This window comes from Podarcis filfolensis (assembly GCF_964270895.1).
Source record: "Podarcis filfolensis genome assembly, chromosome: 8".
In the NCBI taxonomy this organism is placed as follows: Eukaryota; Metazoa; Chordata; class Lepidosauria; order Squamata; family Lacertidae; genus Podarcis; species Podarcis filfolensis.
The window spans coordinates 9,069,407-9,087,336 of NC_139611.1; the positions used below are offsets into that span (position 1 = coordinate 9,069,407).

The 17,930-nt window shown below is 48.9% G+C and overlaps 3 protein-coding genes across 6 annotated transcripts in view; 1 reads left to right on the top strand and 2 right to left on the bottom strand.

Moving 5' to 3' along the window:
- The window catches only part of ALPL (alkaline phosphatase, biomineralization associated), a 58,867-nt gene extending 56,923 nt beyond the window's left edge, over positions 1–1,944 (bottom strand). Inside the window, exon 1 of the mRNA XM_083629493.1 lies at positions 1,773–1,944. The gene's annotated coding sequence lies outside the window, so the exon portion shown is untranslated. The remainder of the gene's footprint in view (positions 1–1,772) is intronic.
- The window catches only part of FAM131C (family with sequence similarity 131 member C), a 569,848-nt gene that overhangs the window by 61,687 nt on the left and 490,231 nt on the right, over positions 1–17,930 (bottom strand). The gene's annotated exons all lie outside the window — the stretch shown is intronic.
- Positions 10,714–17,930, top strand: part of ECE1 (endothelin converting enzyme 1) — a 73,736-nt gene continuing 66,519 nt past the window's right edge. Inside the window, exon 1 of one of the 4 annotated variants that reach the window (XM_083629388.1) lies at positions 10,714–10,873. In XM_083629388.1, coding sequence (XP_083485514.1) covers positions 10,871–10,873 — 3 coding nt within the window. In that variant the 5' untranslated portion in view covers positions 10,714–10,870. Of the gene's footprint in view, positions 11,080–11,385; positions 11,458–15,806; positions 15,939–17,930 lie in introns of those variants that run through there. The other 3 variants (XM_083629391.1, XM_083629386.1, XM_083629390.1) reach the window with 3 other exon arrangements.

Sequence of the window (17,930 nt, forward strand, 5' to 3'; positions counted from 1 at the left end):
CGTCCTGAATTTTATACACTTCTGCTGTGCCCCCTCTTGCTTGCCTTTTCATAGCATCTTACAGTTGTAAGGGCTCCCCAACGGTCATCTAGTCCAACCCCCTACAATGCAGAAACTTCAGTTCAAGCATCCATGACAGACGGCTAAACGGAAATGTTTGAGGATATTCTTCCCTGTTGTGAGTCCCTCATTTATTTATTTTCAGTTTGGGGGCGATTTTTCACCTTGTTTCATGTTCACAGCACGCTTTACTCTTTCGTTTCGCATTGCTTCTGTTTCTTGAATCTCACGCCTCTCTTCCTCTCCCAGCGAGACCTGGGTTCAAGTCTTGCTGCCTGGCCTGGATTATAAGGTCACCTGACAGAGCCCCATGCAAGGAAACTCCTGCAAAGAATGGGGCGTCCCCCCAAAAAACCCCAACCCCAAACAGCTGAGGCAATGAAATTGCCACCACGAAGGAGACGGTACCTTTGCAAAAACTTTTCCGTCGTTCTTGGAAACCACATTGCTGGGTGTTAAGTGCTATTGAAAGCTAAAAATGTAGTACAGGAATATTGTGGAAGGCAATGTCTGGTGCAGGAATAAATTTCCTAATGCATCGCAGATGGGGAGGGGGTGGGGGAACGGTTGCTGACTTTGGGGGAATGGTGGAGGGAGGGAGCAGCCCCTGCTTTTCCTAGCTGGACACAAATGACCTGTTGGAGGAGCTGAAGGAGCAGCCACCATGCCAGAAATCTCTCTGCCCCACAGAGGCGCTTGGAGAGAAAGGGGGTGGGGGCAAGGAGGCTGCGGCCCAGCGGCAGACCCCCAGCTTTGCACACCCCCGGTTCAGTCCTAAAAGGCATCTCCACTTAGGGCTGAGAGGGACCATTGCCCGAGAGCCGCTGCCAGCCAGTGCAGACGACACTGAATCCGCACCAGGCAGCTCCCTGCGCTCCTCTTCAAATTCCTCTGGAACCATGAGGACTAGAATCTTTTAGACGGAGCATAGCCCAGTGGGAGAGGACCAGCGTCGCAGAAAGGAGGTCCCAGGCGCAAAAAAGGCATCTCCACCTGAAGCTGACCGTGCGGAAGGAATATTCTCCACCGGACCCCCTGCAGCCCAGCAGAGCAAAGACCCCCGGGGAGCGGGGCTGGCTGGGCTCACCCGGAGCTCCCTTCAATCCACAGTAAGAGCTCCGGCTGTGTTCTGATCTCCCTTAAAGCTGCCTCCTTGTAATTTATTCCTTTTTGCCAACCCGCCCCCTCCGCGCTGCAGCCCCCCCCCCCAAGTGTTGCCCCCAGCCCTTTGCTCTTGCGCCCCTTTCTTTCGGATCCGTTTCAGAAACTCCCATCCCGGCTGGCAGCAAGAGGAAGCTGAAGGGGGGCTTGGCCACCCCCCGCTGCCCACCTGTCTCCCCCGAGGACCACCCCTCGCGGGGGAGCGAAAGAGCATCTCTCTCGCCTCCCCTTCCCCTCATCTCCCGGCGCGCTGAAACCAGGGAGTCCGCAGCTAAGGCACTCTGCACATGGGCAGGGGGGCTGTGGTCCGGGAAAGGAGCTCGGGAGAGAAAGAGAGAAAGAGAGAAAGAGAGAAAGAGAGAAAAAAAGAAAGAAAGAAAGAAAGAAAGAAAGAAAGAAAGAAAGAAAGAAAGAAGAGGGAGGGAGAGAGGGAGGGAGAGAGAGAGAGAGAAGAGGAAGGGGGAAAGAAAAGCGTCCCCTTGTCCGGAGGATGAATAAGGGGGCCGGAGGAGGGGGGATTCCCTGGGGGGCGCCTGTCCCCATAGCCTTACCTCCAGCTCTGATGCGCGTCGCCTCCTCCGCCAGCCGCTGCCCTCGTTCACTGCGCCGGCACCATCTGCCTGCAGCGCGGGCATCGCCGGAGGGCCCCGCGGGCCTTTTTAAAGGGGGAGAGGGAGGGAGGGGGACAGGGAGTGTCAGTCACTGGACCCCCCCCCCTCCCTCTCGGCTGGGAAGGAAAAGGGACTGGCTGCTGCCCCATCGCAAGAGCCAGGCGGGCTTCTGCTGCCCTCTGCCGGGCGGGAACGGAAAGGCAGCTCTGTCTCTGTCTCCAGCGGGGCTGAGCGTCGGGGCAGCTGCTTGGCATGCAGAAGGCGGCAGCTCAGTCCCCAAAGGCAGCGTCCCCAGGCCCCGACAGAGTGTTGTTGCTGTGGGTGTTGTTGTTGTTTTAAAAAAAATTTTTTTTTATTAATTTTAACATATTACTTATCATACATGCAACAAAACTTCACTTCTTATACAATCTTTTTGGACTTCCATCAGCGCCTCTGATGATCCCCCATTCTTATCACTTCTTCTGCACTTCTTAAATTCATATTGCCTTTAATTATCTTAACTAACAATTCTCCTCTTTACCAATTTTTGCAATAATTCAGCTCACAAAACCTCTTGCAAACCTACAAATGTAATCTGGTCATCACAATTACTTTTCAAATAGTCCATAAATTTACACCAGTCTTCTGTGAATCTCTGTTCCCGCTGGTTTCGAATTCTTCCTGTTAGTTTATCTAATTCTGCATAGTCCATCAATTTCAGCTGTTGGTGTCCCCCCCCCCCCCCCGTCTTCGGTTTAGATCTCGTTATGATTCGTGTGGGAATTGTTGTTATGTACTGAGTTGACTAGGATCCAAACTGCAGCAGTCTGGTTGGTCCTAGAACAATAGGATCCAAAAGGCAGCAGTCTGATTGGTCCTAGAACAATAGGATTCAGAATGCAGCTGTCTGATTGGTCCTAGAACAATGCAGCAGTATGATTGGTTGGCAGGAACCACCCAATCATGCTCCAGATAGAAGTGAATCCACAACCTGATAGCCAGTAGAATTCCGGAATTAGCCAATCATGTGCAGCCCATTGTGTAAATAATGTATATAAAGCAGATGCTTTGAGGGGACTTTCATTCATTCCTTCTCACCACTATGAGCTGAATAAAGAGCATGAAATCACTTTGCGACTCTGAGTATATTTCAATTGTCCTCTAGTCCAACCCCTCTTCCATGCAGGATTCTCCTGGTATGCCCCACGGAGGACCTTAAGGTCCACAAATGACAACACCTTGGAGGTCCCAAGTCGCAAGGTGGTTAGATTGGTTTCAGCTAGGGCCAGGGCCTTTTCGGTACTGGCCCCGACTTGGTGGTACGCTCTGTCACAAGAGACTAGGGCCCTGCGGGACTTGACATCTTTCCGCAGGGCCTGCAAGACAGAGCTGTTCCGTCTGGCCTTTGGTTTGGACTCAGTCTGACCCTTATGGTTTTGATCTATGGGCTACTATTAAAATGTGGCTGCATTTTTAATTATATTTTAACCTGTATTTTAAATTGGTTTCTTTTTTAATTTTATTTTTAATTGTAATTTTACTGGTGTTAGACGCCCTGAGCCCTGCTCTGGCCAGGGAGGGCGAGGTATAAATAAATTAACCTCCATGGAAGGAGACTCCACCAGCTCCCAATAATTAGATAATGTTTATTTATTGTTTGTGATTATCTTTGTTATATTGTAGTTGCGAATTTTTTTTCATGTTACAAGCTGCCTTGAGCATGGTTTGAACTGTGGCAGTGCAGCATACATATAAAATTGTGTGTGTGTGTCACATTATTTCAAAAGAGAGAGGCTGAGAACTGATGTGCTGATATACATGGGATATATATTTATTATTTATTCACCTCATAAACATTTATGTGCACTACTTGACTGTAACAAACAAACCAACCTCAAAGTGGTTTACAAATAAAAGATAAAACGACAAAATTCTCAGTACGAAAAACCAACAGCAATAATTTGGTTTTGTCATTAAACTGACAAATACCGAACCATATTCCAAATGTACATTTGTTTAGCATGAATACAAAAAAAAGCAATAACTATTTGATTCAATTTTAGTCCCCCACCTTTGATAAGTTAAATATAAGAATACTCTTTTTAAAAGATGGTATACAGAGCGATGTCTCAATCACTATACCACTTCTGATTTTGCCTATTTCATTCACAGACTAGTTTAATGGGGGGGGCTGCTCTACAGGATTGGTGGGTGTGGTGTGTCCCCAATCACAGGTAACCTGAGAAAACTCTTTGTGGGCATCAAAAACTTGAGAGGTGCATTCATGGCATTAAACAGATTGTAACCAGTCCAGCAGAATGCATTTTATATCTACAAAGAGGGCCAGACAGAGAATTCCATGTCCTCTTTATCTGAAACAATTATATCCCAGCCTTTTCCATATTTTATTTTTTTTTTAAAGTTCAAGGCATAACCGAGCAGCATAACTAATGAATCAAAAAGCTGGGATCAAACATTAAGGTAGATAAACCTTAAGCGAAACAGCAACCGAGTAACTAATTAACAGAGAACCTTCACAGCTTGCTCCCTGCTGGCAAGAAGGCAGAAGGAATTTTAGTTCTGAAGAAAACAGCAGCAGCTTCTCCTGGTGAGAAAAATACAATAATTAGCAGGGCTGCTGAGACATTAGCCGATTCATCCGTTGTTTGACTTTAAAAGATTTCCACCGGGCAGCAGTTTAAAAATATATTTTTTTATGTGAGGAATTCTAAAAACTGCAGGTGTCAAGGGCCAACACACACAGCACAGCACAACGCACACACAGCTTCTGCTAGGCTCTGTCTCTCTCTCTCTCTCTCTTGCAGTTCCAAGCATTGGCCAGCAGGCTGCAGTGTTGGCAAATAAACGTTCCCCCACCTCCTAGCGCTGTCAGTCTCTTCTCTCAGACGGCAGCGCTGGGGCTGCAAAAGAAATATTTTTTAAAATGGGGGGGGGGGGAGTTGGCTGAGGTGCTATGATAATATAAGAACAGCCCTTCTGGATCAGGCCAGTTGCCTATCCAGTCCAGCATCTTCACAGATCCAGGGGTGTGGTGGAGGGGACTACAACAGCAACCCCTAGCTGTTCACCCTGAACCCTCCAACCAAGTCCTTCTACTGCCCCATGGCCTCTCCTGGGTCCCCTAAAGTGCTCTTTTGGATGCGTTCATCACCAGTGTTGAACGGTGCCTTTCTCCATTTCCTCAGGCAGCAAAATACCGTATTTTTCGCTCTATAAGACGCACCAGACCACAAGACGCACCTAGTTTTTGGAGGAGGAAAACAAGAAAAAAAAATATTCAGAATCCCAGAAGCCAGAACAGCAAGAGGGATCGCTGCGCAGCGAAAGCAGCAATCCCTCTTGCTGTTCTGGCTTCTGGGATAGCTGCGCAGCCTGCATTCGCTCCATAAGACGCACACACATTTCCCCTTACTTTTTAGGAGGGAAAAAGTGAGTCTTATAGAGCAAAAAATACGGTATATTGGGCTGGCCCCGTCCCAGGGCAGAACCAAAGTGGTACTTGCAAACAGCTCTGGATCATTCGTGCCAGTGAGCCAAGCTGCATGCAAGGCCTGAAACGCACACCCATGTCTAGTGGGTGTGAAAATATACAGGGGTGTATATTTTCCCTGGGCTGCTTCCAGAACCACCCTTGAAAAGACAGGGCAAGCCGCTTCTGCTTGGAAAGCCCATCTCCTGATCTGCCCTGCGCCTAGAAATTTCCAATGAGCGACATTTTCCTGCTCCAGATCTGCCCTCCAAAGGTTTTGGACTACAATTCCCATCAGCCTCAGCCAGTACGGTGCAAAGGACCACCAGAGGCAGCCCTGCTGTACCTTGTTTCCTACCTATTTGGGTGCGGATTTGGGGTGCGGGGAGCATTCCATAGGGGTTGCCGAGAGAGATTTGGGGAGAAAACAGCTGGAGTTGGACGCTGCTGCTGCAAAAGACCCTTGAAAATGCCCCAGATACTTCTAATAACAGTTGCCCTTTTATCCACAGAACAACCCTGGGAGGTAGGCCAGGCTGAAAGACAGTAACTGGCCCAAGGCCACCCAGTGAACTCTCTGGCTGAATAGGAATTCGAACCTGGCTCTCCCAGGTCCTACTCCAACATTCTTATGCACAGCACCAGACTGTGCTGGGCTGTGGCTAATCAGTTGAGGTGCACTCTGCACATGACTAGAGGCCCTCTTTCCTTCTTTTTTCACAAGTTCCACGATTGTGTTCTGACACTTTAAAAAAAAACAACTGGTGTGGAATTAAACCTTGGCACAAATAAACTCCTTTCTCTCTCCCCCTCCCTCGCTGCTCTAAATCTGGATCTTCCAGCTGTCCGGGCAGCTTTTAAAGTCACCCTGTTGTTAACCTTGAAGGGGCTTGCAGAAGGAGGTTTGACAATGGTCCTGTGGGGGCAGGACGGTTGGGTGGGTGGCTAAATATTTGTGAACCTGGGACTTCTGCAGATGCAAGACCGTTCTGCTTGGACGTCCACCAACTCATCTTGAACTTGTGTCAAAGCTCAATTTTCTGCGACAAAAATACTGTGGCTTCCCTGCTGTTCCTCAATTGTTGTTCAGATTGGTCCTTCCTTTAAACCAGAGAGGGGTAATGTCGCTCACAATGATGGTGGTCTGGTTTTGATTACAGCGGGAGAGAGATGGAAAGAGAGAGAAGGAAACTGGGTGCAGGAAGGGCTGGGATTTGCTGAAAGCTTCTCTGCTCCCCTGCAAATCCTTGCAGATTCTGGGATTCCTCAAGCTGATAAGTGCAACCGGGTCTTTATTGCCTCCATTTTCCTCCCCAGAGCAGACTTCTCTGATGTGATGCCCTCCAGATGTTTTGGTCTACATCTCCCACCAGTCCATAAGAAAAGCATTGCAGAATAATAATAATAATAATAATAATAATAATAATAATAATAATAATAATAATTTATTTATACCCCGCCCATCTGGCTGGGTTTCCCCAGCCACTCTGGGCAGCTTCCAACAAAACACTAAAATACAATAACCTATTAAACATTAAAAGCTTCCCTAAACAGGCCTGGCTTCAGATGTCTTCTAAAAGTTTGGTAGTTATTTTTCTCTTTGACATCTGGTGGGAGGGCATTCCACAGGGCAGGTGCCACTACTGAGAAGGCCCTCAGCCTGGTTTCTTGTAACTTGGCTTCTCGCAGCGAGGGAACCGCCAGAAGGCTCTCGGAGGTGGACCTCAGTCTGGGCGGAACGATGGGGGTGGAGACGCTCCTTCAGGTATACTGGACCGAGGATCAGGCCAAAGGCGGCCCATTGGCTCCAGCATCCTATTCTCACAGGGGCCAACCAGAAACCTGAAAACAGGACCTGAGCAAAAGACCAACTCTCCCCTCCTAAACTTTCCAGCCACTGGGATTCAGAAGTATCGCTGCCTCCTCCTCTTAGGAGTTTAAAACATCTGGAGGGCATCTTTGGGCTGGCTGCCTGCCGTCTCTCCTCCTCTCTCTAGTCTATCTCTCGTTCCCCCAGCCCAACCTCTTCCCAAAATCTCAGACAGGCTCCCCGCTGGGCACAGGCCATGAGGGAAGTCCCGGCTTCGACCGAACCATCACAAGCCCACCTTGACTCCACAGTCAGTATTAATATTGACATTCGCAAGCCAACCAAGTCATTAAACTGTTTGCACGTCTTGTGTCAACCAGTTTTAAAACCCAAGGGTTATTTTTAGGATGAGCTGGAGATGCTTACGAATTGCGGTGGGTTGGGGAAGCTATGGTCCAGTCCCCCCAAGAACATCTCCTAGGCAGGCTTGCCCCACCAAAAGAAAGGGGGCATTGTGCCCGTGTAGATTTCCTGACCCACTCTTTTGCTTCGGTGTCAGATTTGCACAGAAGTTGTTACTCGTGGCGGATCGAACAGCAGGTTTCATTTCGGGGTTTTTTATTATTTAAAAAACTGGTATATTAACATCGACAAAAGGTGCAAAAATAGCAAAAAGGAAAACGAAGCGTCAAAAAATTAAAGCACAAAATGTCACAGCTCAGAAGGACAAAAGTACCAAGATCCAGGGCAGCTCCAAAGGGATATTAAAAGTATTCACTCATACAAAGGCTCCCTTGGCAAATAATGAAGATTTGTAAAAATAAAAGTATTTTCCACCTGTGAGTTCTGTCATGATTGAGAACGAAGGTTCCATATACAGTGGTACCTCAGGTTAAGTACTTAATTCGTTCCGGAGATCCGTTCTTAACCTGAAACTGTTCTTAACCTGAAGCACCACTTTAGCTAATGGGGCCTCCCGCTGCCGCCGCACAATTTCTGTTCTCATCCTGAGGTAAAGTTCTTAACCTGAGGTAATATTTCTAGGTTAGTGGAGTCTGTAACCTGAAGCGTATGTAACCTGAAGCGTATGTAACCCACTGTAGTCTTAAATGAGCCAGACATTTGCAGATACTGGTGGCAGGGAGCAACGGTGTGTCTCAGGGTTTGTATAAGAAATAAAATCATAAATTTCACAAATTATCATAAATTTGGGGGGGAGGGAGAGAGAGACTATCAGGGTAACTGTGGGCAAAGGTCCTGGCAGGGCTGCTCTGCGTTCAAAGAGGTTTGGTACCACAATGGCTGTTGCTATCTGTAACGGAAAGAGAACAGTTTCCATTCTGCAAACAGAACGGGCTTAGACTGATTTGATTACCAGAGAAACCAGAAACCACCAAGCGTGGGGGGGGGGGGTGTTCCAGGAGGAAGCAAAAGGGGAAAGAGGCAGAGTTGCATCTCTCTCTTCTCTGTAAATAAGGTGCATTGCGTCAACACCAAAAGCAATTGGCCATCGTGTTGCTAGGATCTCCCCCTCTTTGTTTCCCCCTTCACTTTATTCCAGTTTTATAATTATGGTTAAAATCACACACAATAATAATAATAATAATAATAATAATAATAATAATAAATTTTATTTATATCCCGCCCTCCCCAGCCAAAGCCGGGTTCAGGGCGGCTAACAACAATCAAATAAACCAACATTCCAGAATATTTCATTATAAAAATTAATTAAAATCAAGTTGATGGCAACCATTAAGCAAAACTCTGTGCAGGTTGCCAGAGGAGGGAGTCAGGCTGCGCCCTGACTAAAGGCCTGGTGGAACAACTCTGTCTTGCAGGCCCTGCGGAAAGATGTCAGGTCCCGCAGGGCCCTAGTCTCTTGTGACAGAGCGTTCCACCAGATTGGAGCCGCAGCCGAGAAGGCCCTGGCTCTAGTTGAGGCCAGCCTAACCTCTCTGAGGCCTGGGACCTTCAGGATGTTTTACAAGGTTTTTTGTTTGTGTGCGGTTATTTTGCAACAAGAATAGAATCGTAGAATCATAGAGAGTTGGAAGGGATCCAAGGGTCATCTAGCCCAACCCCTTCCAATATTATTTATTATTATTATTATTATTATTATTATTATTATTATTATTATTAATATACTGCCCTATACCCAGAGGTCTCAGGGCGGTTCACAAAAAAGACCACAACATATAAATTCAAAATAAAAACAATAACCCAATAATACAGGTAAAGGGACCCCTGACCATTAGGTCCAGTCGTGGCCGACTCTGGGGTTGCGGCACTCATCTCGCTTTACTGGCTGAGGGAGCCGGCGTACAGCTTCCGGGTCATGTGGCCAGCATGACTAAGCCGCTTCTGGCGAACCAGAGCAGCGCACGGGAACGCTGTTTACCTTCCCGCCAGAGCGATACCTATTTATCTACTTGCACTTTTGACATGCTTTCAAACTGCTGGGTTGCAGGAGCTGGACTGAGCAACGGGAGCTCACCCCATCGTGGGGATTCAAACTGCCGACCTTCTGATCAGCAAGTCCTAGGCTCTGTGGTTTAACCCACAGCGCATGACTAATAGGCAGGGATAATGATGTGAAATGGCATCCAGGGGCATCTGCAAAGCCGCAGGTGTTCTCCACTCTGGGATTAAAACAGGGATGGGGAACATCTGCGTTCCTCCAGATGCATTTTTGGACTCTGACACTCGTCTGGCTCAACCAGCATGGCCAATGGGTTAGGGATAAGGACGGGAGTTGTAGTCCTAACATCTGGTGGGCCAGATGTTCCCCATCCGTGTGTTGGAAGAAGCCAAGAGCTGCAATGGAGGTAGACGAAGTGGTACAGGCAAGTGAGGGTCAAGTTCAGAGATGGGGGAGCCGTGGCCAGCAGGGATAATGATGGGAGTTGTAGTTCCTATCTCTCCAACTCCTGTCAGTCCAGCCAGGGGTCAGGGATGATTGATTTATTTATCTCATAACATTTATATACAGCTTAACTGCCGTAAAACAGCAGCAGCAAACCTGAAAACGGCTTACAAAAAAAATCAAGAAATAATTACAATACTGTACTGTACTTTAAAACCTTTTAGCTCATGTATTAATAATAATAATAATAATAATAATAATAATAATAATAATAATATAGTATAGTATACCACTCCATACACACAGGTCTCAGGATGCTTCACAACATAAAATCACACTATAAAAACACAAAACACATAATAAAAACAAAAACAAGAACCCAATAATCCCCCCCAGAGCATTTTAAAAGGGCATTGGAGTAGCTTAAACCGCTTTAGCTCAGTCGGTTAGAGCGTCGAGCTAGCAACGCCAAGGTTGCAGGTTCGATCCCCGCAAGGGACAGCTGCATATTCTTGCATTGCGGGGGTCCCTTCCAACCCTACGATTCTACCAGATATCCAGGAGCTGATATACTGTGTACCAAAACGGCGAAGATGGGAGTCGGGAGCCCAGCGGCATCCTCCCTCCCTCCCTGCAGATGCGCACCTGGGCACGAGGAAAGGGTTAATTCCCGGGCGAGGAAATCCCGCCCACGCCGCCCCCAACCCCGGGCGCGGATTGGCTGCGCGGGGCCAGGTGCGCCCTCCCGTCCGGCCACCATTGGACCGGCTGCACGCCGCTCCTCCGGCCGGGCTGAGGCGCCGCAGCAGCGGCGGCGGCGGCGCTCAGTTGGCGCGCAGCTGCTGCCCGGCCAGGCCGACGAGGGGACGGGAGGCGAGCGCCGCGCAGCCGCCATGGTGAGTCCGGGCGCGGGGTGGAGAGAGGGCGTCGGGCCAGGCCGCCGCGAGGCCTCGGTCGGGGCCGGACGCCCGAGCTCGGGCAGGCAGCCCGAGAGAGCGCCAGGCACACGGCTAGTCCTCAGCGCGCCCAGGCGGAGAAGGAGCCTCCGGGTGGCGAGAAGGGAGGCGGCCTAGCAAAGCCCGCGCGGAGAGAGAGCCTCCAGGTGCAGGAGCAGTCTATCTCTGAATGCCTGAGGAGCGGGAGGCGGCGGCGGCGGCAAGCGGAGGGTGCCTCCCGCTTCCACATCCCACTTGCCGGCTCCCCGGTGCCGCTTTGCAGCCTTTCTCAAGCTGTGGGTCCCCAGATGTTGTTGAACTACAACTCCCATCACCCCTAGCTAGCAAGGCCACAGCTCAGGGATGATGGGAGTTGTAGTCCAACAACATCTGGGGAGCCGCAGCTTGAGAACCGCTGAGAGGGACCGCATGCAGGTCTCTGCGGCCCCCAGGTTGGTTGTAGGACTGGGCGGTTCCTGCATGGCAGGGGGTTGGACTGGATGACCCTTGGGTCCCTCCTGACTCAAACAAATTATGCTTTTCAGGTTTGTACATTTCACTAATTTCACAATCATTTTGAGAATTCGAAACTTGACTTCCTTCCCTCTCTTTCCGCGGTTCCTTGAGTTTATTTTTAATATCATCTGCATATCCTTATTAACTTAATTTGCTCATATGTTCATCTGCTTTAAATATATGCTCTTCGACTTTATAAGGTTCTGTACCCGGTGACCCAACTCCCCTCTTGCCGTGTCTCCCATCCGGGGCTGTCTTAAGCATATGCAAAGATGCACGCCCCCACCCCAGGTTGCCCAGTCCCAGGCATGCAGGAGGGCAGAGCCAGCCGGCCGCCTCAGCATCTCGCTGGCTTGGTCACCCCCAAACTCATGGTGCAGAGCCGCCCGCAGCAGAAGATCCCGCTGCGGTGCTCTGACTGACAGGCGGGCTCTTCCCCGGACTCAATTCTCGGGCACCAGACTCACGGCCAGGTGCCCCTGAGAGCCCAGCGCCTGGGTGCCCTGCACCCCTAGCACCTATGAATAAGACGGCCCTGCTCCCCCCCGTCACTGCCCCTTGTCGGGTCGTCTGGCCCTTGAATATATGTGTGCACGTAATTGGAAATTGAGGCACCCCAAACTGTTTTGGGGGAACCCAGGGAGCACATTTGGAAAAAGATTTCCAAATGTCATGCACGCCCCAAAAAACCCATTTTTTTCAGAAGGAAAAGCTGCTAGTGCTGAGATACTGCCCCCCCCCCCATGAGCAAAAGTGCAGACAAAAAAGGAGGCACCCCCTCTCCCCAGAAGACAAGGGTGGTCAGTAAGGCTGGGCTATATATCATCCCGGACCGGTTTGAAATCCATATCAGGATACCGGTTTCATAATTTCTGACCTGGTGATATATCACGGAACATGATATGTGCGCTATGCAAAAATCACAATGTGGGGAAAACCATGAAGCCAGCCAATGCCTCTACAGATCTCCATCCTTATTTCAGGCATCGTGATATATCAGTATATTGCGATGTTTAGCTGGTGATACATCACAGTGTTGAAAGCCAGATATTGCCCAGCCCTAGTCATCAGGAACCTTGGGTTTACGGGTGCTGTAAAGGCACCATAGAACCATAAGAGTTGGAAGGGGCTCTGAGCATCATCTAGTCCAACCCCCTGCAATGCAGAGATATGCAGCTGTCCATATTGACTTCTGGGTGAAACTGACATGCCTTTGGCCTGATCCAGCAAGGCTGCTCTTACACCCTCAAGACCATGTCTTAACATCTGTTGAGACAGAAGCAACCAGGATGTCGGAAGGACAGTGCCGCAGTCTCAGAGTCTGGCCTTGGGACCAGCTGCATGCCCTGTGCAAAAATGTCACGTTTGTAAGATTGGGAGGAAAATAGCACTTGTGAGTCTGCATGAAAGGTTTTGAATAGCCTTGCAGAGAGTAGACTCAGGTGTTTTGACGGATCGAGGATTTTTAAAGCGTTCCGCTTTTTGCTTAGGACAGCAACAAAGGACACTTGCAATCATAAAGCGTTTTGAGGCTTAGCCTGATGACAGAAACCAATTAGGTTAATTCTCGCTGAGAAACAATGGCATTTTTTGTCTTTTTAAAGTGACGTGTTGTTATAGCTTTCTGACAAATGTAGAGGTTTTGCAGTTGCTGAGGTTTTAGAGTAGCCTTCCTCAACTCGGTGCCCTCCAGGTAATTTGAACTACAGTTCCCAGAGAGCACAGCCATAGCCCAAGATGGCTTAGGTTGATGGGAGCTGTAGTTTGAAACGGCTGGAGGACACCAGGTTCAGGAGTGCTGTGCTGGAGTGTTAGTATTGGACTATGGCCTTTCAGGTTTGCTGTGGCTACAGATATACTGCTTTGAGCATGGAGAAAAGTTGGGGTATGAATATGATGAAGAACCTCCAGGGATACCTTACTATGAATGGGCATGTGATACCCTGGACCTTCTATTCTCATTGATCTTCGCCATGGAAGGCCCTCCAAGTGACAGGAACAGAGGAAGGAAGGCTTGAAGGCTCCCAGCTTTAGATTATAGCTTTCCTCCTTCGGAGGCAACTCAGGAAGCTATTTTGAGAGAGGGTAGAGGAGAGTTTGCAAAGGGATTGCAAGGAAGGAAGAGTTTAAAATACTGGAGTAAGAATTTTAAAAAATCGCTCTTGAGATTCTTTTCTTGTATATCTCCTGAAACAGCAGGAGCAGCCTCTCTGTAACCGTGACATTTTAAAAATGAATTTATTTTAAAAGAGAAACGAATGAAAAAAAGTCAGAGCAACTGTTTATAAAAACAAGCAGGCAGCTGTAAATCTGCCTTCCCACCCATGCGTCAGAGTGGAGTCCTGCGGTGTGTGCATTTGTGTGTCCCAGGAACATTTCTCAGGTTTGTGGGCTCGGCTGGCTGCTGACCCTCCTTGCAAGCTGAGACCCCCAGGAATGGCGGCTGTTGCTCAGGCTGCCCCCTCTCTGTGGTGGTGGGGGGGAGCCTGCCTGCCTGCTTGCTTGCCTGTCTGCCTGGTGACCTTTGCTCCTCGCAAGGGAGGCTGTTTTGCAGATGCAGGGCAGAGGCCCTTTTGTTGTCCAGCCCCCGGGGAGGCCACTTTTGCGGCCTGCTTTTCCAAGAAAAAGTCGTCTGCCTATCGCGGCCCCTGGATTGAAGTTGGATGAGTTAGTTTTGCGAGGAAAGGGTGGGTGGAGAAGCAGGAGGGAAAGATCAGCAACCCCCCCACCCCCCCAACCCTTGAGCTCTGACGCAGTTTGTTGACGTGGGTTTGTATTGTGCCAAGGAGAAACCAAACAGTGGTGGGGTTTGCATGCAGTGAGGGGGGGGCAGACTCAGAGCCTGACATCTGGGGCTGCTGCTCAGTAGTTGCCTGCAAATTTCGTAGCTCAGTCTGTGCAGAGCTTTCCTCCCGAACTGCAAAAAAAGGGGGGCCTTCCAGGGCTTCTCTGTATCTCTTGGAAACATCATTTCCCATGGCTTGTCTTTCCAGGGGCTCCCTAAGATAAAGGGGTTTGTCCTGCTCAGAGCAGACTCACTGCATTTCTTTAGTATCTTTACGTGTTAAAATTTGTACACTGCTTGACGGCTTTAAAAAGCCCTCAAAGCTGTTCTGCAAAAAAATAACAAAATAAAAATAGAATAGTTGCCGATAAATACTAACAATAATCTAAAGCATCTGAAAAGTTGAAATGACAGTAGATGAGAAACAGATCAAAACTCAACTTTCTGGACAGGCTTAGAATTCTACAGTTGGAAGGGACCCCATGTGTCATCTAGTCCAACCCCCTACAATGCAGGAATCACAACTAAAGCATCCAGGACAGATGGCCAACTAGTCCCTGCTCAAAAACCTCCAGTGAAGGAGAGTCCACCACCTTCTGAGGGTGCTCAGACTGTCAGAAAGTTCTTCCTGATGTTGAGACAGAATCCCCTTTCTTGTAACTTGAATCCATTGGTTCTGGTCTTCCCCTCTGGAGCAGGAGAAGATAAAGTTTGATCCATCTTCCATGTGACAGCCCTTAAGGCAGGGGTGGGCAAACTAAGGTCCAGGGGCCGTATCCATCCCAATCGCCTTCTAAATCCGGCCCGCAGACAGTCTGGGAATCAGCGTGTTTTTACATGAGAAGAATGTGTGCTTTTATTTAAAATGCATCTCTGGGTTATTTGTGGGGCATAGGAATTCGTTCATTCCCCCCCCCCCCAAAAAAAATATAGTCCGGCCCACCGCATGGTCTGAGGGACGGTGGACCGGCCCATGGCTGAAAAAGGTTGCTGACCCCTGCCTTAAGGTATTTGAAGACAACTATCATATCTCCTTTCAGTCTCCTTTTCTGAACCTTTTCCAACTCTGCAGTATGCTTTCTGAGGCGAGCCTACCAGACCTCCAGATGCGGTTGCAGCACAGATTTGTATACAGTGGTACCTCGGGTTAAGAACTTAATGCGTTCTGGAGGTCCGTACTTGAAACTGTTCTTAACCTGAGGTACCACTTTAGCTAATGGGCCTCCCGCTGCTGCCGCACTGCCACCACATGATTTCTGTTCTCATCATGAAGCAAAATTCTTAACCCGAGGTACTATTTCTGGGTTAGTGAAGCCTGTAACCTGAAGCATCTGTAACCCGAGGTACCACTGTAGTGGCATTATGATTTCGGCAGTTTTATTTTCGGAGGAGGAGAAGGGATCCGTCCCCAGTTGTGATGCTGGCTCAGCCCCAGTGGCTCTGGGAGGTTTGCAGAGGCTTCCATGAGAAAGGATGGTTTCCTTTTGCTGTTTTTCTCTTTCTCTGTGTGCTTTTTGTTTAGTTTCTTTTTATCTTACTGTATTATGAAAACGTTTTAATAATTTTTTAATTTTTTTTTTAAAAAAAGGTTAGTAGAGCATGGATTGTGGGTTCAAGCTTTCTGCATTGGACTAGATGAGCTCTGGGGTCCCTTCCAACTCTACAAATCTTTGAGTCCATGATGGAGAAGGGAGCCAAGCCAGGTTGAGAACAAACAGCAAGCAAGTGGGTGGATGACAATTATCTAACTCTCCCTGATAAGGAGCTATTGACAGGAGATGGGCGCATTTGCATGGGCGATAATGGGCTACTGTTTGCAGAGCTGGGCTCTGGTGCTCCTGTCCCTGGGCCAAGAGGCATCAGTGAGTGCCCTGTGTGCCAGGGCTTGCCTGGCCCTTTGAAAAGGCGGCACCCGTCTCCCCAGCGTCATGAGTCGCCGTCCCCTGCGGTCTTTCTCCCCAGCCCAAGAGCACGTGCTGAATCCAACATCAGAACACCATTGTGGCCTAGTGTTTAGAGCAGGGGTGGGCAACCTAAGGCCCGGGGGCCGGATGCGGCCCAGTCGCCTTCTAAATCCGGCCCGCGGACGGTCTGGGAATCAGCGTGTTTTTACATGAGTAGAATGTGTTCTTTTTTTCAAAATGCATCTCTGGGTTATTTGTGGGGCATAGGAATTTGTTCATTTCCCCACCACCACATGGTCTGAGGGACGGTGGACTGGCCCACAGCTGAAAAAGGTTGCTGACCCCTGGTTTAGAGTGTCAGCCTGGGAGAGACCAGGGCTCAGATCCACCCACCCTCCACTCAGCTACAAAGCTCGCTGCGTAATACTGGGCCCACTCACTGCGTTCTCTTGGCCTAACCTACCTTGCAAGGTTGTTGTGTGCATTAACTGAGCAGGGGAAGAACTACACACACTGCCTTAAGCCCCCTGGAGGACAAACCCGGGGTGCCAATGCAATAAATAAAGCCCTAACTTAGCCGTGCCCATTCATTTTATTTTATTTTTTTATTCCATATGCCCCCAAATTTTTCCCAGTGTTTGAAATTAGTCAGAAATTAAATGGAAAGCAAAATGTCACTTGAGAGGTGGATCTGAAATATTTCCATTGGTGCTTGAATTAGTTTTATGCTGGATTGTTTTATTTGATGTTTTAATGTTTTGTAAACGGCTTTGAGATTTGTTCTCTAAAATATAAAGTGGTATAGAAATGTTAATAGCAACAACAATCTCTCTGTCCCCTTGCTTTGTGGGGTGTCAGGGCAGGAGGGGGCAAGAGAGGCGGTGTGGCACCCTTCCTACGTGTGACGCTTGAAACACCTTTTCAGGTGTAGAGGAACTGAGCAGGGCAACCCTCCAGTCTCTTGGACTTCAGCCAGGCTTAAAAGAACCTTAAGACAGAGACTCCGTGAAAGAAGGATGAACAGGAAGGCCAAGCCTGGCTGTTCTTTTTTGGGGCGGGGAATCTTTTCCTGGAGAAAGAGGGTCTCCTTGGATACTCTAGCCCTGCATTTCATGTGGGGTTTTTTTTCCAAAATGCAAGCGACTGCTAGCAAAAATAACACATGCAAAAGCTCTCATGAAGCCTTAACTTTTGATGCATTCCTCTTTCTTGCAGTCAGTTGGATCGTTCCTTTGGGGTGGGTGAGGAACACGAGTTGCTTTTAAGAGAGCCATGGATTTTGGCGGGGGACGTTCCGTGGAGAAAGGCAATTTGGGGGCCTCTGGTAGCCCTGCACTTTTTGAAGGCTGCCCTAAGCTGATTAGGGCAAACATGAGCTGAGTCCAGCTGGCTTTAGGGAGTGGGTGGTTAGTGTCTTCCAAATTGGGGGGGGGGGGAGCAGCGCTAACAGGTCCTTGAGAAAGTAGTCTGAAATCCTTCCCTGCTCATTGGTCAAGTTGTGGGTTTCCACTCACGCCTGCCTCCTTCCATAATTTGGGTCAAGCAGTTCAAAAACAATTTGCAAAACCGGGATAAAGAACCGTCTCCAAAGCCTTGTTGGGGGGGGGAGGAGAGAGAGGCAATGCTTAGGCATTTCCTTCCCCACCCAATTCTTTCATGTTTGGCAAAAGCAGAAGGTGCAGTAAGGATTCAGGGATCCAAAAACAAAAGCCCTGGAGCCAAGCCGCATCTCTTTGCCAGCTTAGGGAAATCCTTCGGTGCGCTCTGGGTGTGTAACACCTCCCTCTCTTCAGGGCAAGCTTAAAACATGCTC